The 13141-nt window shown below is 35.2% G+C and overlaps 2 protein-coding genes across 6 annotated transcripts in view; both read left to right on the forward strand.

Moving 5' to 3' along the window:
- The window catches only part of si:dkey-225n22.4 (collagen alpha-1(XXI) chain), a 50328-nt gene extending 45011 nt beyond the window's left edge, over positions 1-5317 (forward strand). For all 5 annotated transcript variants that reach the window (XM_046848478.1, XM_046848477.1, XM_046848479.1 and 2 more), the window contains 5 exons: positions 911-1057; positions 1417-1471; positions 2069-2260; positions 2348-2425; positions 4055-5317. In XM_046848478.1, the coding sequence (XP_046704434.1) occupies positions 911-1057; positions 1417-1471; positions 2069-2260; positions 2348-2425; positions 4055-4245 (663 nt within the window). In that variant the 3' untranslated portion in view covers positions 4246-5317. The remainder of the gene's footprint in view (positions 1-910; positions 1058-1416; positions 1472-2068; positions 2261-2347; positions 2426-4054) is intronic.
- A 136-nt stretch (positions 5318-5453) lies between these two features.
- Positions 5454-6902, forward strand: ccr12b.2 (chemokine (C-C motif) receptor 12b, tandem duplicate 2). Its single transcript, XM_046848488.1, has 2 exons — positions 5454-5577; positions 5672-6902. Exon 2 carries the CDS (start codon positions 5684-5686, stop codon positions 6671-6673), a length of 990 nt encoding a protein of 329 aa, XP_046704444.1. The 5' UTR covers positions 5454-5577; positions 5672-5683; the 3' UTR covers positions 6674-6902.
- The last annotated feature ends 6239 nt before the right edge of the window (positions 6903-13141 follow it).

The following is a 13141-nucleotide window of genomic DNA, read 5'->3' on the forward strand; positions in this document are numbered from 1 at the left end:
TGTTCGACCCATTGAGCACAGGAAACAACACTGAAGAAACATGAAAGCTGTGAATTTAGAGGTGTGCTAGTCATGTCCATGGGGGTGCTTGTATTTGACAGGCTGACAGTGAGCTTCAGTTGTATTGCAGAGTGCATGGGGGGTGCTGGAGCCACTAGTGCTTTTCCATCATTTACAGTGACACTGCAAGAAAAGATGCAAAATCAATAGGACTTCAATTGGCCATCATATATTCAGGGGTACATTTTTTTAATATGAGTTTCAAAAAGCTGAATGCATCAAAGCTCTGAAAAGCAAAGGATGTGCTGAATGAAACTGCTTGCCCAGTTACCTGATTTAAAGCTAAACATGCTGTTAGAAGTCATATTGTCAGGTTTGACAGAAAATGCTATACAAGCTACACAAACCTTAGACAAGAGCATAAAGAGGCACAAAAGAGGATTGTGCAATACCTGCAAAACTAACAGTTAAAGTGGACTGAGATTTCTAGTAAATAAGGCTGTATTTTATTTTTATTTTTTTACTTATCAGATGTAGGGTGCTGTTTCCTTTATGAAATAAATGGGATTATTTATTTTTAAGTCACAAGAAGATTTTGTACAGTGATAATCCAGAGATCCTGTCTTACACTTTTATAAATAACGTCAATTCTTATTGTGTGACGACAAACAGTGTAGCAGGGATTTTTGAATACCGTGGTTACAGTGTCTGAAACCATACGAAATATTATAAAATCCATAAACACTTGAAGCCTTTAATAAGATCTGAGTGAGTAGAAAAAACAAAAGAATTTAAAAAGTAACCCAAATCAATGAATGAAGCCCTGATAAAAAAAAAGAAGGAAAAAAAGATCAAACTTACAGATACTATTCGTCATTGTAACAGAAAAGCCTTTTCCTCTTCAATCTAGAGAGGTTCTTCAGGAGATCCTGGGCTTAGAGGACCTGATGGGAAGAAAGGAGACCTAGGACACATCGGAGTAGTTGGACCACGTGGTTCTCCAGGACAGGATGGGTCACCAGGGCATCCTGGTCTTCCAGGACATCCTGGAAAACCTGTGAGGGTTCTGGCAGTACATTTCTCCAAATACCAGTTTTATTCTAGTGTATTTCTGCATAGATCCACAGTAACTCTGATCACGATAAAATTATTACTCAAGACGATTTAACCAATTGTTGTATGGACATGTGCACAGAATAATTACACCGTTTTAGCAGTTAATCAAAAATATTTGTTTTAATAACTAACATTTTACAAGATAGTTGTTCCTGTACACAAACATAATAATCCTGTACACAAAAGAAAAAACATAAAAAAAATTTAGTCATTTTACAAACAGGATCTCAGTTATGCAACAGTAATGCTAAATGAATCAGAGGAAATGATAATTCACTAGTTGTCTAATCTGTATTTCAGGCAAAGCCTCCTTCCGATGAACATTTTAAAAAACTTTGTGGAGACGTATTAAGACGTAAGTAACTAACCAGTTCCCAATAAAATGCTGGACAGCTGGCGGCTTAACTGCGAACAGTTTGCTATTTCTTGGTTGATATATGCAGTATGAACAAAGTATAGCTAGAAAAGAATACTAACAGCAAACAGAAAATAAACATAACCAAAGTCTAAAAAGAATTCTATACTTTTACTGTATCTGCAATTACATTCAGTTTAAACCCTAAACTTCCTAAATCTTACACCCTCCCCCCTAATAAAATCCAAAAAAATAAAAAACACATTAGAAGAAACAGACAAAATTTGGCACAGTGACCATAACAGTAAGTTTATTGAAATTGTTTTGCCATAAACTATGTCAATTTATCACAAATTGGCTTGTCGTGATGCAACACAAAATATTATTTTGTATCAGAACAGTACTGATCCAAGTATAGTAGTCCAACAGTCCAAAACACTTTTGCAATCATTATAATAAAGTGTTGAATAACGCTGAATAAATACCAAATGTACTTATTGTAACATTTTCTAAGAACACACAAGCGATTTCTTTCCAGAAGAAGTGTACACCAGTGTAACAATGTTCAGGATTCTCCTTTACACTCGTATCCTTCAGAGGAACTCTCCCAGCTGATGCAGACGATGATCCCTAGGACCTGCGAGCCCTGTGAGACAGTAAAAGGGCCCCCGGGTCCACCTGGAGCTCAGGGTCCCAAAGGCTCGACCGGAGTGCAGGGCTATCCAGGCAGACCAGGATCTCGGGGTTACCCCGGCTCATCTGGCTTACAGGGGCCCCCAGGGGTCAAAGGTAACGTAATTCTCTGACAAATAGGGTTGAGGGTATATGAGGTTACATAATGACTACATTTCATATTTTGTGTGTAACTTTCTTTAGGGGACATGGGACTGAGAGGCTACAAAGGTCACAAAGGGGAAAGCAGACCAGGGCAACCTGGGGCTCCTGGAGAAAGAGGTAAGAAATCAGATCACCTGACGCATGCTATAGCTATGTTACAGTGCCAGATTTTGATGCATACAGTGTTTTGTAGATACAAAACAAAACAAATTAAAAGCAAATTTGCAATGCTCATTATGCGTGTTTTTATTGCATAATTCTGTATCTCTGTGTGGAATGAAAGGCACTGATTTGATTAAATTCAATTAAATTAATCATTATGTTTAGATTTGCTTTAAGATTTATTGTAAATGTATATATAACATTTGGGTAGAATATCTTATTCAGGCCACCATTATAATATTTATTCACATAGCCATTGTAAGAACTAGGACAAGGGTTTTTTTTTTTTTTTGGCTATTCATTTGTAGTAAAAAGGAACCTCAGCAGGTGGAATGTTATCAGAATTTTGTCCCATATTTTCACAATGCTCCACTAACATCAGCACAGATGTGTTCAGTTACGAGCATAAAAAGCTCAGCTATGAAACTACATTGAAAATTTCTACCACTAAATTACTGTTATTCCTGCCATTGTTTTTCTTCCTTTTTTTTTTTTTTATGACAGCAGTGACAAAATGTGGTTCTGTGTTCTACCACTCTGGAGAATTTATTTCCAATATGCCTTACTGTAACATTTAGTTCTTCTACAGGCATTAATTTATAAGGATCAGGTGTGTTAAAGATACAGAGTATGATTTAGTAGTTTGTTTGGCGGTTTGGTTAATGTTTTATCGTTTTTTGAGACACCTGCATGTTCCTTTTGTTTGGAACATGTGGTGCAGTGAGATTATAGTGGAGATACTAAGTGGTTTTGTTCTTTCATCTTGTTCGCAGTGACCATGACAAACACGTTTTTGTGCACTTTTTGTATTTTTTTATTTTTATTAAAATGTTTTCTGTAATATTGATAAAATGGCAGAATTTAATACTATCTTCAGAGACACTGAAGTCCATTCAAAACTGCATACTCATACTACCTTACCATGTTGGTTCACCTTTGTCCTTTGTACCTTGTACTTGTTCACCATACTACAAATATTTCCTTGAATTCTCTCTGAATGTGCTCTTGCAGCTGAGATATTAATCTACAGTACTGTTTGTTCGTGGTGAATGACACAATGACTTCCCACATTATGAAATATTCTTTGAAAAGTAGCTTGTGGTGGTATTTTACATCCTCTATCCTTACAATCATGTAGCTTTAAATTATAGTGGAAACGTCTTTAAAAACCATCTGGCTCTGCCTACATTTCTACCACCGCTGTCTGGATCGTTTGCGGCTTCACTAGTTTGGAGACCTTCTCTAATTATGATATAGAAGGAGACATTGTTCAGGGGCTGACCTGCACTTACATAGGGATCCCTGATAATAGATAATAATGCACTTATTCACAAGTTGCACTTTTGAAAAAATTTTCCATTAGCGGTTGTCTTATATTGCTACATCCTGATCGGCTTGAGAGTTCTTTCGATTTAAATTAGGAGCAAACAAAGACCTCTAAAGTTGATTTTATGACTACGATGGCTGATTACAAGGAATCAACTTGGACACCACAAAAAATAAAACAAACTAAATTAATGCATACCAAATAGAATTTTATGACAATATATCAAGTCATGTTTTATTTGGTTCTGGTAACAACAGGATTCCCGGGTCGGGATGGCACTGATGGAATTGGATTACCTGGTCCTCCTGGAGCACCGGGCAAATCTGGCTTTCCGGGCCTCCCAGGCAAAAGAGGTGCCCCAGGGCCAGCTGGAGTGTGTGACATGTCCATCTGCTACCCAGCCTATAATCTCAGGGAAGAGCACTACAGCAAAGGCCCCAATTTCTGACACAAGTGTGCACACACGCATAAAGACTATATATGAGAAGCATCTCTGCACTGCACAGGGTCAATTCTTTACTCAATGGCATTCAGGAAAGCAATTATAAATGGCTGAAACCAATTCTAGATGTAGTAATTCTAGATGCCTTATAGGGACAGTGGCATGCCTAAGAATTCAGAGCAGTGCATATTCATTGCTTTTGTTCCTGACAGACATGGAGGGCATTACTTGTATGTATTATATTTGGAGACACAGATTCTGTGCTCACTCAACTCAAACTGAAATGTTTTTGAAGTTAAGGTAAGATTATCACTGTACTTAAAGGGTACATATTTGGTAGAGCATTTGAGTAAAATTAATAAATTTTAACTTGTTAAAAGACAAATATTTGGACTCCGGTGTATATACACTTGCACTGCCCAAAAGAAGCTACCTCCATGTGAACATACATTATGCAAGACCAAAAAAAAAATATATATGCATTTTTCTAGGAGTATTTAATCCTTTTCATAAAACAATGATGCGTATGCAAATGAGGCTTATGTTTAAATATCTTGATTATTCTTTTCGGTAGTGTAAAAACACACCATATTACATCCTATTTGAAATGTAATCAGTTTTTCACAAGTGTAATTTATTTAATGTAGTTTTTTTTTTTTGATGCAATGACAACAAACAAATACACTTCTTTTTGTTCAGCAGATCATACGGTCTTTTAAAAAAGTTCAATCTTTGTACCTAAAATAGTTCTTTGTTTTTTTTTATCACTGGCTATATAAATGTTCTTCACAGAGAACTTCCTTTTTACACCCAATTGGAATCTTCTGGTAAACGCAGGACCCTTAAACTAACTAAAAGGGAATACACCATCGATACCCATTTTTTATTCTAAGGCTATAGATAAATCTTACAATCTGTACATGTTTTCTTATACATCCTGCAGCTTTACTTTGTGTTTAATGTTCTTGCAATAAGTGAGTTAATTAAAATGTACTTTGTTGTTCTATTGAGAGTTTATGTTGTTTTGGTCTGATTTGAAAATTGGTCAAATAAAGTAGTGTATGTGTTGTAAAATTAACACTGATATGAGAAAACAGTTTTTTGTGTTTGTGAAATAGAAGAACAAGGGTAGTGATTGTGAAATAGTAGTTTGAGGAAGCTGATGATGCATGGATGAGTCAAAATCTTTTAACACACACACACACACACAACAATATACATAATCATTCTAGAAAGCATTATTTATACTGACCAACCTTTAGTCAGTCTAGTCCTTTGGCCAAAACCTTCTTGTTTTGTGTACAAAAGGCAACTCGTCAGTCTTAACATCTCTCTGTAGTAAGTATATCTTTTTTTTTTTCTCCAAACTAATTTACCATTATTATAACATTACAATACCTCTTTTAGCTATTAAAATTGTTCTTTATAACAGGTTATTTGCAGTATGGATACATTTGCCACAACAACTATGGATGATGAGGATGAAAATTCTACAATGATTTATTTGTCGCCGTGTAACCTGAAGGACATAATGAATTTTAGCACATATTTGTTGCCCCCCTTCTACACTGTCATATTTACTATCAGTTTGATGGGAAATGGACTGGTCCTATTTGTCATATTTAAGTTTGAAAAGCTCAACACAGTCACCAATATATTCCTCATCAACTTGGTGGCTTCCAATCTGATTTTTACTGTTGGCCTTCCGTTTCAAGCAGTGTACCATAGCTCCGAGTGGTCATTTGGTCAAGTGGCATGCAAGCTGATGAATGGCACCTACCACCTTGGCTTCTACAGTTCTGTCTTGTTCCTCACTCTCATGACTTTTGACCGTTACCTGGCTGTGGTGCATGCGGTTGGTGCAACAAAGTGGAGGCACAGCTGCTATGCCTACATTTCTGCCACTGCTGTCTGGATTGTTTGTGGCTTCACTAGTTTGGAGACCTTCATTAATTATGATCTAGAAGGAGACATTATTCAGGGGATGACCTGTACTTACATGGGGAACCCACAACATAAGATAATACGCACTTATTCGCAGGTTTCACTTTTTTTCCTCTTTCCATTAGCTGTTGTCTTATATTGCTACATCCTGATCGGCTTGAGAGTTCTTTCAACTCAGATGAGGAGCAAACAAAGGCCTCTAAAGTTGATTTTTGTCATTGTGGTTCTGTTTTTCATGTGCTGGACCCCATACAATGTCATAGTAGTGATGCAAGAAAATGTTAACAAAGGCCCTTGTGATTACAGCTTAGACTATCTGCAGTATGTCACTCACAACATTGCTAATTTATACTTCTGTATCAACCCTCTGTTCTACACTTTTGTGGGTAGAAAATTCCAAAATCATGTACGCCGCTTTCTAGTGAAAGAGGTACCATGCTTAAGGAATCACCTGCATGTCAGTGAAAGCAGCAGATCATATTCTAGGTAAATGAAGTAAAGAAAAATATCACTGTAGTGTTTCAGAAATATTCTGGCAAAAGGAACAAATTATTTGGAAGCATTTATTTTAATGTAGTTTGTTATAGCAACAACATTATTTCCTCATCAATGTACAATATTAAGTTTATTGTTAGTCACTTAGAGTTCCTCCTTTTTAAACCTTTTTTACACACACACACACACACACACACACACACACACACACACACACACACACACACACACAGCTTTATTTTCACGCAGAACATATTTAGTGAACATATCTCCATAGTCCAATTCATATCAAAAACTATGTAGGCACTACATTCAGTTCTATTCATTTATATATGTATAGCACTTTTAATAGTGGACATTGTCCCAAAGCAGCTTTACAGAGATTAAGAGTTTATTAAGTTTGAATGTATAAGTTAAAAAAATATAAATGTGTTCCTTATAAGTTTATCCCTAATGAGCGAGCCAGTGGTGGCAGTGGTAAGAAAAAACTCCCTGAGATGGTATGAGGAAGAAATCGTGATAGAAACCAGACTCAAAGGGGAACCCATCCTTATCTGGGGGACACTGGATGCACATTAATTAATTCATTATCTTTGTTGATGTGCGCTGTTTAGTGATGGTTCATTAAATGCAGAACTGTGATTCTGTAGTAGACAAGTTTGCTTATCTAACATAGTAGTTTGTGTTTAATGTATGTGCATGAAGATCATTTCACAAATCTGTAAAAGCACGCAAAATAGAGTCAATTTACCTTTTACAATATTTACTATTTTTTTGCCACACAAGATTTTTATTTTATTTTTTCTTGTTGTGGATAGAATTGTTGCCTTTGTTTTGTGGCGTTTATTGCACAATTACTGATTATAATTGCATGTTGTTTTTAATGCTTCTATCAAACAATGGGGAAAACCTGTTTATAAAAATTACAGTACAAAATAAATAAAAGAAAAAATACTAAATCATCAGTCATTGTTGGTCAGTTATGATTATTGCGCTCTGACAATTGGCGTAAAAGTATTAAATAGTAACTAATGATTGTTCATATTTAAAAAAAAAAAGAAAAATGTCACAGAGATGTCTGCATTTACTCAATCTGTGAATAATTAACACTCCCCTGGGTAGGATGAGAATATCTGTGATTAAGAGTAATTGTGATTATGAAAATAGCTGTGTATTAGATGCGCACTAATTTGCTGAGCTGTGTTGTTACCTATACATTTGCAAGCCATTGTTTAGCTAATAAATTAAACACTGTTTGTGGTCATGCATGAAACATTCCATTAATTTGAAAAACTAAAATAAAAAAATAAATGAAAAAATGTGTACTATATTCAAATGTATAAACTTTGTGAACAAGAATACATTGCATATGTTGAAGACATTTGATGACATTTGATAAGTACACCAATCATGATGAAATGATTATAAGCACAAACAAGAGTATAATAATATGTTTACGTCTCAGTTCATTGGTGTCCTCTCACCTTCCTAAACCCAGAATGTGTGAATGAGTGGGCAAAAATGTGTTCATTATTGACATATCTGTTTAAAATCCCCTGAGGAATATGTACAGTAATGTTTTGGACATAATGCAAAAAAGTGGCTACAGTATTGACCGACCCAAATTACTGTCATGTGGCTGTTTCACTGTTGATGTAGATTCACTACAATATGTCCAATTATTGTCAAATAACCATTAAGTTTAATTTGTCCCAATTAGAAAAGCTGACAGCTGTATAGCGCTCTGTTGACAGTGTGGGGTTTGGTGTGCAACCCTTAATGTATTCATGTAGCTTCATTAAACTGAATGTTGCACTTGCACAAAATGTATTGTGGTGACTTGAGTGTTATTTCAACTTTATCATGTTTTCTGAAGCACTTGGCATGAAATGTACGTTTAAAAAAATTTTTTCTTCCATTTTTTTCTTGTATATGCTTTTATAGAATTCTTGATCGCTAACATTTTTGCTGACTACCAAAAATAACCAAACCACAGCACAAAAGACACACACACACACACACACACACACACACACACTGACACACACACACACACACAAAAACCAAAAATTGTCTTGTCGTGTTCCATGGCAGCATCCAAGATGTCAACTTCACATATAGAAAGAAGAAGTAAGGCTGACTCATTAGACCAGTACAGAAGTATTTTGCTTGATGATGCAAAGTCATGTAAGGAATGAAGAAAAGGGTAATGTTTTGCTAAGATTACTTTTCAAGCAACATGGGAAAAATTGATTTGTCTCCCAGGTTAGTCAGTGACCAAAAAGCATATGATCTAGAGTCATAAATAAATTGAGTGTGGAACGCTACAGGAACTGCAACTTCACTATGTCAATAAACTTGTCTTTCCCATTTGAATTGCTCATACACTCTGCCCTTAGGCCAAAATGTATCATTTGGAAAGCAATGTCCTACTGACTAAGCAATGTTGTGAGACCTCCAGAACTGAAAGAAATAGGCTGCCACAACATTTACTGTCAACTGTAAATTGCAACCCACACACTTTTTGTACACAGGTGTTGAGCCATGTCTATTTTACCTGTATTTGTGACATTTTTTTCCTCAAGTTCTTCTTTATAACAGGTCATGTGCTATCTGAATATAATGTGTTTATGTCTTGCACATACAAATGTGCAAATTATTCATCTTAATTGCAAATACTGTAAATACAAATGTTAAAACAAGCATTTACAAATATCTGAATGAGCAATACATTTCTTTGTTAGGTTTTTAAAAAATTGCAACATATTGCAAGTTCACATGATGTGCAGCATATATGCAAATAAGGTGTTGCCCAGTTTATCTATATTAATATTAATGTGGCTACATTGAGATATACCATTTCATGTGTCATAGATGCCAGTGATTGGAAATTATCAATAGTCATTAAGTATATTTTAAATGTTATTTTAGCTGTGTTTAATTTTCATAACAGGTTGAACATTAGCACTCCTTCCAACAGATTTAAACCCAGTTTGTACTCCTTTAAAATGGAAAAAAAAAATAGAAAAAAATATATTCTGATTCAATTGAATTAATTATACAGTAAAACCTAGAGTTTAGCACGTGTATGTATAAATGTATGCTTGCAATGCACTTTTTAAATATTTCATTGAGACAACCCAGTTAATACTTTTATCTAATGAACCAGTGGGAGTGTTAAACAAACCAGGAATATTAACAAACATGGAACACTGGTGCATGTTTCCAATGAAGCTAATTAAGTAAGCTAAGTAAAGCACAAAAATTATGTGCTGTTACAAAAAAATATTAATCAATGGCAGGGTAGTGTGAGAAGACACAATATAAAGCAGGGGAATCAAATAAAACAATTAATAAAATCATGTCCTGAGGTCTATTTTTTTATTTTATTAATGAGTAAATACACTAATATTGTTTGTTGTGTTACAGCAGCTTTTAACAGTCATTCCATCATCACTGTATTTTTCTTTTTCTTGAAGTTAAAAAAGACAAAGCCCTCCATTCTAAACATGTTCCTTCTTTCTTCTTTTTCAAAAGCAATGACTCATTCCATAGATTTTACTTAAATGTCTCTTCACAGGAAACCTGACTGTAAATAAGCTGTTACAACAGAAAGCATAACAAATTGAAACAAATACAATCATATAAACCTTGGATTTACTTTACAACCAAAACATGTGTATGCATTTGTGTGCATTACTCAAAATGAATCATCACTTTTAGATAGATCAGACTCCAGAATTTTAGCATGCTGAGCTAAATTTCTGTAGTAACTCTCAGTTTTTGTTTTATAAGTTGGTTGTCAAAACTTTTTTTTTTTTTTACATCATTATTGATTCGCTCTGCAGCAGGGGGTGGTCGAGTGTCAGCTGTGGATGAAGAGGAGGCGGGCACACATGCCACCGTGCATAAACTGTGAACTGGAATGACTGAAGTATGGGTGAAAATAAACAGCCCAGAGCTGTGCTAAAAATGAACTTGTCTTCCTTTACACCTTTACATACATGAGTTCTACACATTCATTTTGAAAAACTGATGATGCCATATTTAGATACAGTACACATACATAAGCAAATAATGCATAGTTTACTAACTATCAGTTTGTTCCTACTACTCATGATCCAACTCATAAATAGATTTTCAGCTGGCACTGGCAAAGCATGAGAAATGTTTTGAGAAGAGGAAACTTGACATTGTATAGAGCAAAGTGGCCTGGGTTTGAGGTCTATTTAAATCAAATTAGTGTATCCAGATTTAGTTTTCTAATTTCACTTTCTCATCAACGTGACATTGATAGTAAGATGATTGTGAAAATTATAACTCCAATATTTTATTTACAATTGAACATATAATAGAACATTTAATTGATCATATAAAAAATATCAAATGTTTAAATGTCGCCTAAAGAATTGTGACAGGGTCATGTTTACTACTCTGTTGCAAACCCTATACTGTACATCTGGAAACAGCCTGTACACATCTGGGAACTGAAGAGACAAGTTGCTGGAGTTTTTTGTAGAGGAATGTTTTCCCCTTTGTGTTAGTATTGTACAACCCCTATTCAATGCTATGAAGTCAAACAGTACAGTCTGTTGAATGTTTGTTTGGTGTAAGCATAATTTGAGAAGGAGTCCTGGGATAAACATAAGAAAGTCTTCTTAACAGCAGGTTTTATATAGTCTAAAATGTTTTTACTGGGCTCCTTAGTGCAGCAACAGAGAAACTTTTGACCTAATGTCCAGATATCATGAGTTAAAATGACAGTCAAATAAAAAACAAATAAAAAATTCTCTTTAACTCTCCTGTCAATCACAGTGACACAAGTCAATTGCGGCAGTGTGTGAGCTCATTCATGCAGAAGGGGGAGATGCAGGTTCCTATGTGTGTGTTATCCAACCTAAAGGCATGAGCAGCAAATTTTTAAAGTGATTGACAACTGATTGACTCATTAACCTTCATAAACATGTGGTGCCGGTCCTAACTACGCTTCATTATTTGCACAGTGAGCAATACTTGGCATTTCAGAACCCCCCAAAATCCAGATAATTGTATAAACTCCACTGTAAGCAGCATTTCTCAACATTTCGGCATTCAGTAAGGTCATAGCATGCTCACTGTGAATGAAAAGAAAAAAGAAGAGCTCACTCCACTTTAATGTATTCCATTCTTATTTTTAATAGAACTTATTTTTCTCTAAACGAAATTTCACTTAATTATGGGATTACACTGGCATGTACCTTGACATACATAGTGCCCTGCAGCTTCACAATGGACTGCAATTTCATGTTTCATTCTTCCACTCGGATCCTGATTCCAATGTGCCTCTTACTCTAAGCTATTTTTCTTTTGGTTTTACTGTTTTTTATTTTTTATTTAAATATAGGGTTCTCACTGTTTAAAAAAATCACAAAAAACCTTACTGATATAAAAGCAGTTTCCAAGGCTCTACCTCTGACATGAGCATGTAGGGAAAATTATACAGGCATATCCGCATGCCACATTCTCTATCGGTGTTCCATTACAATAGCAGGTCAGGGTCGATCAATGACTAAAGCTCAGTTATATTTTCTCATTTGACAGGAATATATTTGGCATAAGCAATGCCACATAGAAACAAAGTATACATGTGGCAAAAAAATGGATTCAAATGACAATTTGGAAGTGATTCATAGAAAAAAGCTTATATATATATGGATGCAGTTATAAGCTACTTACTGTCCAAAGTCTGAAGACAAATTATTTGAGCTGTTTAGGTTTACCCAAAGTAGATGTGGCACAGTACAATGATGGAATGAATCAACCTTTTCATAACCTGCTCAGAACCTCATTAATTCTTGTATGCGGGTAAACTCCTGCCCCTGGTTCCAACTCTGGTGCTATGGCTTGATATGCACAGCACGCTTGATGCTAGCCTGGTATCACCCTAAATCAGATTTTATTCCGATCAACTCTGTGATTGCAATCTGGCTTGGGTCTCCCTGTGCAGAATTCAGGTTGGATAATCAGCATCTGCTTATAGCAACAACAATGGATGGTAATCTAGCAACAAAATAAAAGAAAGGTGACAGTGGTGTGACAGATTTCTTGAGGTATATGCATGTGTAAGCATCGAGTATGATGCTTACAAGCTTATAAAATAATTTACTGCATTGTCTACATATTGGACATAAAAAAAAGGAATATTTGTTGTGAGTAACCATTTTCATTTGAATCTTTTTCTTTTCTAGTTAAATTATTATACAGTTTTACAAGAAATTGGCTCATACAATGTCACTACCGTTCCCAGGAAGTTTCAAGTTTTTGTCTAGATCAGTGATCTATTACTTAATATCCTTTACTCTTTAACAAGGCATAAAATGGTCCCTGAACCATCATTTTTGCTTGCATGCATGCACACTATTGTAGCTGCCAAGCCATGATTATGAGTATGGAATCGACTGTGCTGTCACTTATACTTTTTAAC

The sequence above is a fragment of the Silurus meridionalis genome, chromosome 4, assembly GCF_014805685.1.
Source record: "Silurus meridionalis isolate SWU-2019-XX chromosome 4, ASM1480568v1, whole genome shotgun sequence".
Lineage (NCBI taxonomy): Eukaryota > Metazoa > Chordata > Actinopteri > Siluriformes > Siluridae > Silurus > Silurus meridionalis.

Excerpts from the sequence above, each read along its gene's own strand:
- ccr12b.2 (XM_046848488.1), top strand. The coding sequence starts at position 5,684 with ATGGATACATTTGCCACAACAACTATGGATGATGAGGATGAAAATTCT.